Source organism: Rattus norvegicus, chromosome 19 (assembly GCF_021556685.1).
Source record: "Rattus norvegicus strain SHRSP/BbbUtx chromosome 19, alternate assembly SHRSP_T2T, whole genome shotgun sequence".
NCBI classification, from domain to species: domain Eukaryota; kingdom Metazoa; phylum Chordata; class Mammalia; order Rodentia; family Muridae; genus Rattus; species Rattus norvegicus.
Window position 1 is genome coordinate 52,723,304 of NC_141552.1, and position 15,455 is coordinate 52,738,758.

Below are 15,455 nucleotides of genomic sequence, written 5' to 3' on the forward strand. Positions count from 1 at the left end.
ACAAACAATACTTTTTTTATTTTTTATATTTTACAACAACACCTTTGGCTGCCCCCCCCAACCCCAGTTCATGCAAAGATGTTAGACTCCGAGTACTTCTATTAATTTCAAAGTCCACTCCAGCCGTGTCCCTTTCTTTATACCACTATCAAAATCCCTGTCCTGCTTGTAACCCCATCAGAACCGTGTCACTCACAGTCCACAGATCATAAGGAATCTCGCTCCAAATGCAGGTTGAAGACATGCTGGAGACATCCTTGATGGCCCTGGGGGAGATCCACAGAACATTTTGCCAACAGAGTCTGTGTCCTCAGTCAGCAGTGACCCTGGCCTCCCCCACTGCTACTCTGGTGTTGAGCAGGTTAACGGGCTAGAGGACTGGGGAGGTTTCATGTTGATTTTGACTTTTAGAGGGCAATCAGAAAGTGATGTGCATTTAAATCCTTCCAGCCAGAATGTGTCGTCGTTGCCTCTGAGCACCTACACTCTGGGGGAGCCTGCACCCTTGAGGTTAGGCTTCCCATCAGCAGAAGCACTGAAGGAGCTCTTGGATAAGCACCCAGGAGTGAACCTTCAAGTGAGTATGATCTGGACTGAGATGGGAACCGGCTGGTGTGTGATGGCCCTGTGAGGATGTAGGGGGAGAGAATGCACACCAGCTGGCGAGATGAGGAAAGACCGTGGGCGCTAATTTATTTTTCATTCTGAGAGGAGAAAAGCCTCTTTAAAATGATCTAATAGGAGATGGGGAAGTGGCTCAATGGGTAAGAACACATGCTCTGTCAATAAGAGGACCTGAGTTTGAATCTCCAGCAGCCTTGTAAGTGTGGGCATGGCCATGTGTGCCTATAACCTCAGCTTTATGGTGCAGAGACAGGCAGATTAGAGCTCACTGGCCAGCCAGTCTAGCCCAAACCACAGGCTTCCATTTCTGAGAGAATCCCAGTCAGAAAGCAATAAAGGAAGATACCCAATGTCCTGCTCTGGCTGCTACCTGCCTATACATTGGCATAAACTCCTGTACCAACATGCGCAAATGCATGTAACACACGCATGCACAGACATGTGCAAAGGCAGTTTTGTGCCCGCATGTGCACACAAACACAGGTGCACACACACACACACACACACACACACACACACACACAATCTAGTATATCTCTAGGTTAGATGGCAGATATCTGTTGTCCTAGTCCTTGAGAGGCAGCAGCAGGACAATTGCTGGGGATTCAGCTATATATTGCAATAATTTGCTATTCTTGAGTTTCAAAAAAAATCCAGTAGGGAGCTTGGGAGCATTCAACTGATATGTGGTGGCTTTCACTAAGTTTCCGTGTTGTGATTTGAATTGATCTCAACCTCTCTACTGAGGAAGTTGGGATTACATGAATCTTAACTAATCCAGTGTAAAAAAAAAAAAAAAACTACACAAGCAGTGTTACATATAGAAGAATACTTATTCCCTGGTGTAAAAGAACAAAGGTGTGAGAATGATTTCGAGGGCCCCAAATGCAGGCCCGGCTTTCATTGTTTCTCATCAGTGTTACGCTTAACATCCCTTCATCTAACACACTACTGGGGAAGCCCAGCATTGAATTTATGACTGCTACCTTGTAATGCGCTGGTGGCTACTTTATGGTCGATTTGGCCAGCAGTTGGAGGGACTGGAATTTGCTTCCTCTGCAGGTGACAGGTCTGGCTTTCAACCCTTTTGAGACTTCAGACGACAGTAACATTGTGGGAAGCATCGGGAATGTGCTGTTGAGCTCTGAATATCAGTTGATCCGAGTCCACGATTTAATAGAAGATATTGAGGTACAAGTATCTCCATGGACATGCTGGCATAGAGGATGGGAAGATACAACAACTTAGCGATACATGTTGGAGCCAAGTACGTGGCTCATGTGTTTAACCCCAGCACTTGGTGGGGGGGGGGGGCAGAGGCAGCAATTTCTGTGGGTTCAAGGCCAACTAGGTTGCCTGGTGAGCCCTCTATGCCAGAAAGGATACACAGCGAGACCCTGCCTTACAAAAAAGAGATTCAAGTCAGGGCTAGTAGTTTGTTACACATCTCAGGAACCTTCACAAAGGCACAGACCTAACTCAATCCCAGGAGAAGCCATCTAAGACTGTACAACCTCCACTAATTGCAGGTTTACTAAGACCCAATGAAGAAGTCTCAGGAACTCTGTTACTTCATCACTACAAGGAAACCAGAAAGGCCTACCTTAACCTGGAGGATTAACTGTCTCCCTTTCTAGATCGTGCTCTGGAGAAATGCCAGCATGGAGACTCAGCCCACGAGCCTCAACACAAGTACAGACTGTTTCACAATCACTGTGAATATCACTTCCTTGGAGAAAACCCTCATTGTGACCATTGAACCAGAAAGTCCCCTCCTAATGACACTCCACCTGGGCTTCCAGGACAAGCCAGGCCACACTCACTTCTATCTCAACATCAGCCTGCCGAGGGGCCAGGTGTGGCAGAAAGGTATCGGCCATCAGACGCCTGCAGGGGTGTAGCTCTGTGGTGGACGGCTGTTTACCATGACAGGGCCGGTGCACCGCTAAGATGGGCGATGGTGTTTTTCAAGCGCCTGCATGTGTAATGGGGGCAGGGAGTGTGGAGGAGTCAGGGGGCTTCTGACAGTGATGCCAAACACCTTCATCAATCACTCTTACGCTTCATTCTTAGAAGTGAGTTGTCTCAATCAGACTCAGAGCTTGCCAAGATGTTCAGCCCTGGTAGCCACCTTCCATAGGGATTCCTCTACCTTCCAAGACCAGAATTGGGGCAGGTTGCCATATCCACCCAGCATTAATGTAGCATCTGGGGATCTGAACGCTGATCCTCTTGCTTGCAAGGCAAGCACTTCACTTCAACTGCTAAGAAAGCTCTATTTTTTTTTTCTTTTTTCTTTTTTTCGGAGCTGGGGACCGAACCCAGGGCCTTCCGCTTGCTAGGCAAGCGCTCTACCACTGAGCTAAATCCCCAACCCCGAAAGCTCTATTTTTTAATTATGGATATTTTTCTCCATATTTATTAAATTGGGTATTTCTTATTTACATTTAATTGTTATTACTTTTCCTGGTTTCCAGGCAAACATTCCCCTAACCTCTCCCTCTCCCCTTCTCTATGGGTGTTCCCCTCCCCATCCTCCTCCCATTACTGCCCTCCCCCCCAACAATCCCGTTCACTGGGGGTTCAGTCTTGGCAGGACCAAGGGCTTTCCCTGCCACTGGTGCCCTTACTAGGCTATTCATTGCTACCTATGCAGTGGAGCCCAGGGTCAGTTAAGTGTCTTATGTAGCCCAAAATAGCCTCGAACTCACTACATAGCCAAGGTTGATGCTGAACTTCTGATCCTCCTGTCTCTGTCTCTCAAATGCTAGTGTTTGTACCACTATGACGGGTTTATTGGTTCTGGGGATCAAACCCAGGGCTTCATATATATTCTATAAGCACTTTTATCACTGAGCTGCATTTCCCACTGTTTCAGTGTTCTGTTACTGTGAACGACCATAGCAACTCTTTTTTTTTTTTCTTTTCTTTTTTTCGGAGCTGGGGACCGAACCCAGGGCCTTGCACTTGCTAGGCAAGCGCTCTACCACTGAGCTAAATCCCCAACCCCCATAGCAACTCTTAAAATAGAAAGCATTTAGTTGGGGCTGGCTCAGAGTTTCAGACATTTAGTCCATTATCATTGTGACAGGGAGTATGGCAGTGTATAGTAGACGTGGTGCTGGAGAAGTAGCTGAGAGTTCTTCATCCAGATCCACAGACAGCTGGGGCTGGGGGAGAGAAAGGGGGGGGGGCTTGGGCTTTTAAAACATCCAAGCCCACCCTAGTGACACACTCCCACTAACAATAAAGGCCACACCTCCTAATCCTTCTCAAGTAATGCCACTTCCTGATGGCCAAGCATTCAAATATATTAGCCTATAGGGGCCATCCTTATTCAAACCACTGCACAGCCCATGTGTGATGGTTTCTTTTTTTTCTAGAATTCATAGTGCATTTCAATTTCTTAGACCTAAATGTGTATGTATGAAAAGAAAATGATTCCTGTGGTGATTTAAACATGATTGGCCCATGGGAAGTGCTACCATTAGGAGGTGTGACCTTGCTGTAGTGGGCATGGCCTTGTTGGAGTAGGTGTGGCCTTGTTGGAGGAAGTCCATCACTGAGTAGGCTTTGAGGTCCTATGCTCAACCTCCACCCATTGCGGAAGTCAGTCTCTCCTTGTTGCTTTCAGATCAAGATGTATATCTCTCAGCTCCTTCTCCAGCACCATGTCTGCCTCCAGCTGCCATGCTTCCTTCCTGCCATGGTGACAATGGACTGAACCTCTGAACCTGTGAGCCAGCCCCAATTAAATGCTGTCCTATATAAGAGTTGCCTTGGTCACCGGGTCTCTTCACAGCAGCGGAAACCCTAACTAGACAGTTCCTTTACTGGAGTATGTATGGTGCCGAGTGTGTCTCTGGTCTCTTACACATTTCCAGTGCTAGACTGGCAGCCTCAGTTGTAAGATAATGAGTAATAGTAGCTGTGGATCTGACGGGGTCGGGGTCATAGGCCACCAGGGATATAACCCAGCATTCTTCCTTATCCTAAGATGAGGAGTACACATGGGTGCTGACACCAGAGAGCCTGTGGTATGGCACTGGCACCTACTACATAATGGCTGTGGAGAATAAAAGTGCAGAGACGGCGCAGCACACACCTGTCCTGGTCTCAGTGGTCACAGCTGTCACCCAGTGCTATTTCTGGGACCGATACAACAGGACATGGAAGAGCGATGGATGCCAAGTAAGGGGGCAGGGGAGGGACTCTCTGAGGCCTTCTCTGCACCCCTCCTTTCATGTTTGGGACTAGGCCATAAACATCACCAGTCTGAAGGGAAGCAAATCTGCCTGGAACCACGAAGGAGGGCGGCCCGTGGTAGCGGGGTAGGCTTATCTCTAGAACAGCTGCAGTGCTGGACATCTGGACACCGCTGCAGGCAGTGACCACGCCAGGCACTGAGCGACAGCTGATAGGTGAAAGCTAGAAAGCTAATGTGAAAGCTGTGTGCTAAATATCCCCACAGCTAAAACGAAACAAGCCTCCTGCTACACAAAAGAAAACTCTTCCAGGCGGGAACACGGTATAGACAGGAGGTGGAGAGTGAAGAGCATCCCCTGCTCTTTCAGAGGATCCGATTTCAGTTCCCTGCACCCACAGCTCTAACTCCTGTAACTCTAGCTCCAGGAGATCAATGCCTTCTTCTGGCCTCCTCAGGCACATACATACACACGAATGCATGCTACACACACACACACACACACGCATGCATGCTTGTGTATACACACAAAAATAAAAGTAAGCCGAGAGAGAGAGAGAGAGAGAGAATTCTTGTACACACCAGGTGGGCAAGGGCACATTGTCCCATTTACAGTGGGCATCTGGTGTCTAATTTCAGAAGGCATCTTACCTCTCACTACATAGCTCAGGTTGACCTCCAGTCTTGACCTTCCTGCTTTGGCCTCCCTGAACATTAGGGTTTGCCCATTCTTGATCCGGTGGGTGCTGGCCTGAGCTAATGTCTGCTCCAGGAACACCACACTGATGTGGGGCCCTGGGAATCCTGTCCTTCAAAGGTCTGAGACAGGATCTGACTGTGGTAGTGTGTGTGTTTAATCCCAGCACTCGGGACACAGAAGAGGAGGATCATGAGTTCAAGACCAGCCTGGGCTACATAGTGAGACCCTCTTTAAAAAAGAAAACTCTGAGCTCAGTAGGGAAAAAATGGGATTCTTGAGAAAGCAGCTGCCTCAAGCAGTAATCTCTAGGCAGTTACTTCTCAGGAAAATCCCCCAGGAGGGGGGAATTTGTTAAAAGCATGGTCTTCAGTGGTGGCTGTGGGTGAGCCAGGCAGTGGCACTCCATGACTTGGGGAAACCACGCGCTGAGGAGCAGACTCAAGAGTGTTTATGCTCTCGGGACGCAAGCAGTGATGGCAGAACCATTGGGATGCTTTTGCTCCATGAAGCCCTCTGCCATGCTGTCTCTCCCAGTACAAGGAGAGAGGTTTCCCAGGCTGCACTAGGGACCGAGCAGCCAGAGCTTAGCCACATGCAGCAGAAGTAAGGAATTAAGTCACAGAGGTAGTATTTCCAGTGGAAATCAATCCTATGGCTTCACCCTTGCTAGGTAAGCACCCGCCACGGGGCCCACGTTATAGTCTTCCTACGCACCAATCAAGCACACATTGGTAGCATCCTTTATTCATATTTACTGGTACAATTTTAAAATAAACATTACAAAGAAATGTTAGGCCATGTGGAAAATTACAGGAAATAATTTGAAAGTTTTAAACATACCATTCAGATTTATCAAAGTTATTATTTTCTTAATTCGGGGTTATTTTATTTTTGTTAGTTTTGGTTTTTTGTTTTATTTTGAGACAGGTTCTAGTCCTGTAGCCCAGGCTGGCCTGAATCTCCTAGAGATCCACCTACCTCTGCCTCCTGAATGCTGGGATTATAGGAGTGCACCATCGCACCTGGCCCCTCATTCAGAGTTTTAAAAATAATAAAACACTCAGGAACAATAGAAACCACCCATGGACCCCTCGCCATCCTCACCCCCTCTCTGTTGCAGGAAGCCACAGTCCTGATCTTCTAGGACATACTTGATGAACTCCTTACACATGAGGTGCTGTGTTAGAAGCTAAAGGTGCAACAATAATACGTCAGTGAGGAAGACTCCATAGACCATGGCTGCCAGGCTGACAGCCCAAGTTCAAACCCTAGAACCCGTATGAGTAGAAAGAGAGGTTACTCCTGCAAGTTGTTCTTAGGCCTCCACATAGGTTCTGTGGCACAAGCTTACATGATAAATAAGTTCATTTATCTCTATTATAAATGGATATATAGGGGCTGGGGATTTAGCTCAGTGGTAGAGCGCTTACCTAGGAAGCGCGAGGCCCTGGGTTCGGTCCCCAGCCCCGAAAAAAAGAACCAAAAAAAAATGGATATATAATATACTAATATATATAGTATAGTATATAATACACATAATATTAAATAAATTTATTTATATTATATAATATATATTAAGTATATACACATTAATATATACACATTCACACTCACATAAACATACATATACATCATATACACATACATATAAAACCTTCAGGTCCTTTTCTGTCTCAAGGCCACCTGTGTCCCCATTCTCTGCTTGTCACTCCTTTGTCACTCTACGTTACAATTGGGGTCTTCGATATTCCAGGTGGGGCCGAAGAGCACCATTTTAAAGACGCAGTGTCTCTGTGACCACCTGACCTTCTTCAGCAGCGACTTCTTCATTGTGCCCAGGACGGTGGATGTTGAAAACACCATCAAACTTCTCCTTCATGTGTCCAACAACCCTGTCGGCGTGTCGTTGCTGGCCAGCCTTTTAGGATTCTATATCCTCTTAGCCACGTGGGCTTGGAGGAAGGATCAAGCAGATACGCAGAAGGTGAGAAGACTTGGGCCCCACAGGCCACGGTGTGTTGAGTGTGTCAAGCTAGATAGGAGAGGACGGATATTGTGGGCCAAGGAGCAGAGAAGCTCAAGTGGGGCTGTTGTAAGTCTCTGCATTCCTACTGTCTCTGAACAAAGTGGGGTTTTTGCTTGTCTTTTGGTTTTAGTTTGGTTTCTGGCTTTGTTTTGCCTTAGTTTTGGTGTCAAGGTGGGATCTGCACAGAAGTCATGCAGATTAGAAATATACCAGAAAGTATCTGTCATAGAAACTTAACTGAAATCAGACTCATATTTATTTCACCTTATACACTACACAGAGTTATGCCAAGCCAACTTATAATTGAACATAACTGCAGTGACTGGAAAACTAGTCAGAAATTGTTTTCTGGGGCTGGTGAGATGGCTCAGAGGGCAGAGGCACTTGCCGCCAAGCCTGACGACCTGAGTTTGATCCCCAGCTTGCACAAGCCGGAAGGAGAGAATAGCAAGTTGTTCTCTGACCTCCACTTTGTGTGTCATGGCCCTTCTGTGCCCCCACACTGCACACACATAAAGAAATGCTAAAATTTTTAAAGTTAAGGACAAGATCTCATACTGTCCCCGCAACAGACCCCAAAAGCACATTGGATAGCCCAGGCTGGCCTTAATATAACAGTAATCCTCAAGGGCTAACCTTACACATGTTAGCCACCATACTTGGGCTGGGTTAAAAAAGAAAGAAAGAAAGAAAAAAGACAAGGTCCCACAGTACAATTCTGGCTGTCCTGAAACTCTGTACATAGCTCAGGCTAGCCTCAAGCCGCACAGAGATCCTCTTCCCTCTGCCTTCCACATGCTACCACATCTAGCTAAGACAAAATAAAAAATAAAAATAAATAAAATAAAAATAAAAAAGCAGTGAAACTCTGGGACAGCTTTTTCCTAATTTCTGTTTCATTTATCTCTTATTTTTGTGTTATTTTTTCCTCAAGCCTTACACATGCTGGGCAAGGGCTCTACCACAGCTACACTTCAGCCTCCTCTTGTTTATACTTGAAGTTCTAGAAGAGGAGTATGTGCTCCTTCCTGTCCTGGTGAAGTGTTGCCAGCTTCAGTAAATAGAAAACAAGACAGCAATTTAATTTGCATTTCCCTGGGTATCCCCCACCCTGTGTGCTCCTCCTTCCCGAGTGCCATGGGGAGGAGCTTGATGCCCAAGGCCCATCAACAGATCCTGGGGTTGTTTCCATTTAGAGACAGAGCCTGGAGTTTCAGACCTCAGACCTCTGGGCACTTTGCTGGCCTGAGTGCTTGTCTTGCTGACACCACCTCCCCCTGCTTCCTAGGGGGTCCAAAACCATCACAGAGATGTATGTCCCCAGCTGGGGCTGTCCTGAGGATTGATCTAGCAAGTTCATGCCTTCTGCTCTCCCTGCAGGTGAAGGTAACAGTCCTGGCTGACAATGACCCCAGCTCTGCATTCCACTACCTTATCCAGGTCTACACTGGGTATCGGAGGAGGGCTGCTACAACAGCCAAGGTTAGCAGAGCCCACGCTCATGACTGTGTGTCCTCTGCAAAGTGTGTCTTCAGCATACTCTAACTTGACAATCTCTTGGTGTCCAATAAGGCTTTAAAAGGCATCACCAGGTTTGGTATTGCCTAGGCGCACTGTGGAATATGAGGAACCCTCTGGACTTGCCTAACATCTAATGGATACTTCCTTCTGCTTGAGGAAAACCCAAAGGCCCGGTGTTAACAGAGCCTCTCATTTCATCTTTCCTCATCGCATCTTAGGTCGTTATCACCCTCTATGGTTCAGAGGGGCACAGCGAGCCCCACCACCTTTGTGACCCACAGAAGACAGTTTTTGAGCGCGGAGCACTGGACGTTTTCCTTCTTTCCACTGGATCCTGGCTGGGGGACCTGCATGGCCTTCGTCTGTGGCATGACAACTCCGGCAACAGCCCTTCCTGGTCAGTACCTGCCCCAGGCTGGCTCACTTCCCCTTTTTCTTTTCATTTCCTTTTACAGTTATTTATGTTGTATGTGTGCACTACTCACACATGTATGGGGGTTAAAGGACAACGTGAGGGTCCGTTCTCCCCTTCCACTGTAAGTTCTGGAGTTGTAATTGGATGTGCAGGTACCCAGGCTTTGCAGAACCATCTACAGAGCACAGGAAGAACAGATTCAATCTAATTCCCCAGGACCCTAAGATCTTCAGAATGGTAAATTAGCATTGGCTATTGTGAGGTCCAAGTTGAAGCTCTTCCATGAACTCTTGAATGAGGCTCACAGAGACAGTGGTTGATACAACAGCAAGAGGAGTTTAATTCCAGCATGTCGGGGTCTCCCACTTCAAGGGGAGACGACCCCGAGCAGACTCTGACAGGGAGTTATAGACCTTGCAAACAACTGGGGCAGAATTCAAACAATGTGTAACTAAGCAGGTTATCATTGATGGGGCAAAGTAACCTCCAAGCTGACTCGTGATCAGTGGACTGTTCTGGACTGTCCAAGGGGTATGGTTGGGAGTCAAGAGGAGGTCGGTTGGGAGTTTCAGGTGGCTTTGTTTGAGAGTTTGCAGTTGCTCGAGGACCTAACTACTCCCTGGAAGGGAGGAGCCTTTGTGCTTAGAGGTTTGCGGTGGAACTTTCCCATTGGCCTTAGATTGACCCCAACTCTGACTCTTTCACTATGAAAATCCAAGATGGTTTCTTCTTCCAATACAGCACTACATTGCACACCTGTTGAGTGCTGCCCTCTTTATCCAGGGGCTTAGCTGGGTCTTCTGGATCCTCTTCTGCGTCTTCTACACTAGCCCCGGTCCTCCCCTTCACACTGCCACGTTCAGGAGCAGTTTCTTGCTGTAAACTGCAATGGGGATCTGCCAGCCTCTGCCTCTCCGGCTGCTGCACAACCTTAGGAAGCCTTCAGAGAACTGAAGATAGTTACAGTGTTGCATGGCTCCTGTTTGGGAACTTTGTAACTGGTCTGATTTGCCCAGGACACTAAAGCTTTCTCTGTTACCATGGAAACTGGTTCTGCTTTCTCATCTAGGTGCGGTTTAGCATAGCAATCTTTTTTTTTTTTTAAAGATTTGTTCATTTATTATATATAAGTACACTGCAGCTGTCTTCAGATACACCAGAAGAGGGCATTGGATCTCTTTACAGATGGTTGTGAGCCACCATGTGGTTGCTGGGAATTGAACTCAGGACCTCTGGAAGAGTAGTCGGGTGTTCTTTTTTTTTTTTTTAAAGATTTATTTATTTATTATATATAAGTACACTGTAGCTGTCTTCAGACACACCAGAAGAGGGCATCGGATCTCTTTACAAATGGTTGTGAGCCACCATGTGGTTGCTGGGAATTGAATTCATGATCTCTGGAAGAGCAGTCGGGTGCTCTTAACCGCTGAGCCATCTCTCCAGCCCTTAGCATAGCAATCTTAATTTCCTTCCAGACTTTTCCCTTTGTGTTTGCAAGTTGGCTTCATTTTGGCCCACGAGTATTAGTGTTCTGCCTGTCTCAGCTTTGAATGCCCTCCCCACTGAGCCTAATCATTCCTGGTTCTTGATTTAAAGAAAGCGGCCATACGATTCTCACTTGAACACTTAGAAGCCATTGTAGAGTTACTAACTGGCCTGATTTCAATATTTGATTGTTGTATCTCAAAGAATAGAGAGACCTAAAGAGGTGGAGAGAACTGTGAGAAGGGATAGTCAGTGGAATGGTCAGAATGCACCTAACAGTGACTAATTAAGCTCACATTCTTATACATGGGCTATGGCGGATGGCACCCTAAAACAGTTGCAGACATAGGGTCAGAAGGCTCTGATCACTGTGCTGTGCATCAGGCCTCAGAACAGGGCCCAGTGCTCTGTGCACCGTTCAGCTCTTCTTCTATGTTTTAGATAGAGTTAAAACCTACAGCACTGTAGCTGAGGGGCTGGGGAGGTGGCACCGTGTCTAAAGGACTTGCTGTGCTAGTGCGACAACCTCAGTTTGAATTCCCCAAACCCACATACACCAGGTGTGGTAACATGTATATGTCTTCCCTGAACTCCTCTAGCACGAAGGGATGGAAAGAAGGAGAATCCCTAGTGAATGTGGAGAGATGGCTCAGTGGTTAAGAGCACTGACGGCTTTTCCAGAGGTCCTGAGTTCAAATCCCAGCAACCACATGGTGGCTCACAACCATCTGTAATGGGATCTGATGCCCTCTTCTGGTGTGTCTGAAGACAAGTCACAGTGTACTCGTAGATAATAAATCTTTTTTTTTAAAAAGGTAGAAGGTAGAAAGCTACTTTCTGATCTCCATATGCACACTGTAACATGCATACACACAGTTACACACCACACACACACACACACACACACACACACACACATTTCAAAAAGTATAGTTGGGAAGAGGAAGAGTCTAAGATCTGAGGGTCTATAGTTCTGATATGGTTGAAGACCCAGATGGGGGATGAGAAGTCATTAGTATAAATGTTGAATACCAATGGTGAAAAATGGAGGCACATGGGATACTTTAGAAGAAGTAAAGGGTCATTATCACTCGTGGAACAAAGCAAGCTTAAAGATGCTTGCGCGCATGCGCTGCGCGTGCGCACATCCAAATTCTTCTCAGGGAGTAAAGTTTGCAGTCAGCACCTTGGACATGAACTTCCCGAGCTCCTCTCATTGTTGCCTCGCAGAGCCTCTGTTACTAACTTAGGTGCTCAGTGTAAGTGCAAGGCAACTTCTCACACAGCAAGCAGTCCCTGCGCACCTTCCTAACATGGGGATCTTTATCTGACTGCAGGTATGTAAGCCAGGTGGTCGTCAGTGACATGACCGTGAAGAAGAAATGCCATTTCCAGTGCAATTGTTGGCTGGCCATGGACTTGGGCAACTGTGAGCGTGACAGGGTGTTCACACCAGCCTCCAGAAGCGAGCTCTCTTCCTTCAGGTATAATCGAGACACCACTGGCAGTGCAAACTTCCATAGCCCTGCCTCCTGTTAGGAGTCCTACATGAAGACCCAGCTGCACAACTGTTCCACATGTGCAGGGGCCTAAGTCGTGTCAGTCCCCACGAGTGCTCTCTGGTTGGCAGTTCAGTGTCTGTGAACCTGTCTGGGCCCAGGGTAGCTGACTCTGCAGGTTTTCTCTGGTTTTGACCCCCTCTGGCTCTCTCAGTTCTTTTTCCTCTTTAGATGCAGAGACCCATGGCCAAATTGTTTTATTTAATCTCAGATGATATAAAGAGCACATGCAGGGCCGGAGAGACGCCTCAGCACGGTAAAGCATTTGGTGCTCTGGTGGAAGAACCAGGTTCAATCCCTGGGCCCTCATGGTGGTTCACAGCCATCTGGAACTTAAGTTCCAGGGGTTCCAATGTCCTTTTATGGCCCAGGGGCACCAGGTATGCATGTGGTACCCAGGCATATATTCAAGCAAAACACTCATACATACAAAGTCAAATAAATAATGCTCAAAAATCATTTTCATCTATTACAATACGTATTATCTGAGACCTTGATCAGAAAGGTGTTGAGTGGAGGTTGAAATGTTGCTCTGTGTCCTGTTGTTGGATAAGCCAAGCCCTAGTCTAAGTCTCTTCAAAGTGAAAGCTCAGGATGGCTCCGTGGATACGGGCACTTGAACTCCTATGACATCAGTTCAATCCCTGGAACCCACCTAGCATGAGGAGAGGGTTGACTCCTATGAGCTATCCTCTGACCTCCCCACACTTGATACAACATATGTGCCCCACACACATAAAAAATAAATAGGCATTTTCTGTCTTCTCTCATTTAATTTCTCATTTCAGACACCTGTTCTCCTCCACGATCGTAGAAAAGTTCACTCAGGATTATCTGTGGCTCTCAGTTGCAACTCGGCATCCCTGGAACCAGTTTACAAGAGTCCAGCGGCTCTCCTGCTGCATGACACTACTGCTCTGTGACATGGTCATCAATGTTATGTTCTGGAAGATGGGTGGCTCCACTGCCAAGAGGGGTGAACGATGTACGCACGAGCCCTGATGTGTGCTGTCCGCAGTGGATGATGTTCTGCCCTTGTTTCCGTCCCTACTGCAAGGCTTAGAAACCGAGTCATGGTGTGCCTTCGTCTCCCGTCCATTGTCCTAATCTTAGATGTTAGCCTCTTCTCCGGTGCTCTCGTTGATAAATGTAACAGCCTTAGGAACCTAGCAGGGTCTCTACTACCATAGAGAATGCATTCTAACCCCAGATAAATTCCTCCATGAGTAGTTCTAACCCAGGCCGGTGGAACTTAACGGCATGGTTTTCCTGCAGTAGGTCCACTTGCTGTGACCCTGTCAGAGCTGCTCGTCAGCATCCAGACCTCCGTCATCCTCTTCCCCATCCATCTGGTCTTTGGGCGGCTCTTCCAATTGGTTCACCCACCAGAAGTCCTGCCCCCGCTTCCTCTCAGCCAGGCTGCCTGCCCTTCAGTTCTTGTTCGTGAGACCCCGTCTCTTACACAGGTGGTTAAGGTAAGCCGGTGTCGATACATAAAGTACCCTCCCCCTTCTGTGTGGTGGAAAAGAGTCATGGGAGATTTCCTGGGAGGCTCACAGCATCCTGGTCCCTTTGATGTTTTCTCCCTAATTCCTGTCCACTGCGTTGTGATCAGCTATAGTCTTAGCTTCCTTCCAAGGTTATAAACCATTCTAGAGGTTGAGTACGGTGGCGTGTACTGCTCCAGAGCTGTTTTAGTCATGGATGTCTGAGCAAACTGTTCCTCTCATAGAAATGGATTTGAAGAGGCACTGTGGGGTGACTCTTCTCTGAAAAAAAAAATTTAAAATGAAGCGTTGAGTTTCTTTACACTAAGCAAGTGCCCCTGACTGAAAGAAACAGGCTCACCATCTGTAATTGTGCCCAGGGCTGAGCTAACGCAAGGCAGACTGAAGTCTCTCAACTCGGTTCCATACCCAGGAATTAAAGGAAACTGTGGGATTCCTGCTCAGGAGAAATACACATCTGCTCTCGGAGTGTGAACAGTCTTCCTGGAGTTCTTGTGACATTAACACGCTAGTGAAGCTTTTATCCGGCCTCGTTTACTCTCACTTAGAAGATCAAGGCTGTCACCAGCAGACAGAATCCCGCTGGGAAGACGGTAATGTCCGGTGATTTCAGTCACTCCTGTAGTTTACCTCATTTTCTTACTGGTTTTGGTTTGGTTTGGTTTTGCCTTTCAGACCAAGGCAATTTATGCATTAACCTTTCAACCTTGAACTGATAGCTTTGGTCTCTTGAGAGCTACACAACCTGGTGATAAAACTAGAGAACTAATTGTAAAAACGTAAGACTAGTCAGATCCCCACATTCTGTCAGCTGAGACCTGTCTTCTTCCCTTGAGTGGAGAGGTGGCATGACTTGTGGATTTCGACTGCAGCTTGGGCACTTGCTGGTCTAGGCTGCGTGTGCTGCGGCTCTGGTGGGAAAGCTCAGTAAGGTTTTAAAGGTGTCCAGGCTCACATTTAGAACTGTACGACAGTGAGGTGAGTCTGGGGAATGGTGCTGTGGGTACTGGAGCTTGTCTCCCTTGCTACTGGGAAACATTAGCTTTACTGTCACCTAATAAATTCCTCTTCTCCATCCCTGATCTCTACTTACTGAAATCTCCCGTTCGTGAACGTGCCGACCTGAAATAAATCCACAGGGGTGTCTGAAAGCCATTCCCATTTCTGCCGCTACCTTCTCCGTGTTCTGCAGAGCCTGAAACTGCGCTTAGGTGCTCTGGCTGCTGTCCAGGAACACCAGCCTTATGACTTCTCAGAGGCAGTCAGCCAACTTCAAAACCTCCAGGAACTCCTGAGGACACAGACTCTTCCCAAGGAGCCAGGACCATGCAGGTAAGCACTGAGGGCTCTTGCTGCTACCCTGTCAACCTTCCGAGCCTCTCCTGGTGTCAGCAGGAGATAATTTCTTCCACT

At 47.2% G+C, this 15,455-nt stretch overlaps 1 protein-coding gene across 1 annotated transcript in view; it reads left to right on the top strand.

The window, feature by feature from the left end:
• Pkd1l3 (polycystin 1 like 3, transient receptor potential channel interacting) overlaps positions 1-15,455 on the top strand; it is a 64,876-nt gene that overhangs the window by 25,099 nt on the left and 24,322 nt on the right. The window contains exons 9-21 of the mRNA XM_087596664.1: positions 234-361; positions 451-577; positions 1,687-1,815; positions 2,262-2,493; positions 4,622-4,815; positions 7,282-7,512; positions 8,935-9,036; positions 9,294-9,472; positions 12,313-12,459; positions 13,323-13,519; positions 13,810-14,009; positions 14,455-14,635; positions 15,182-15,374. Of these exons, the coding sequence (XP_087452790.1) occupies positions 234-361; positions 451-577; positions 1,687-1,815; positions 2,262-2,493; positions 4,622-4,815; positions 7,282-7,512; positions 8,935-9,036; positions 9,294-9,472; positions 12,313-12,459; positions 13,323-13,519; positions 13,810-14,009; positions 14,455-14,635; positions 15,182-15,374 (2,240 nt within the window). The remainder of the gene's footprint in view (positions 1-233; positions 362-450; positions 578-1,686; positions 1,816-2,261; positions 2,494-4,621; positions 4,816-7,281; positions 7,513-8,934; positions 9,037-9,293; positions 9,473-12,312; positions 12,460-13,322; positions 13,520-13,809; positions 14,010-14,454; positions 14,636-15,181; positions 15,375-15,455) is intronic.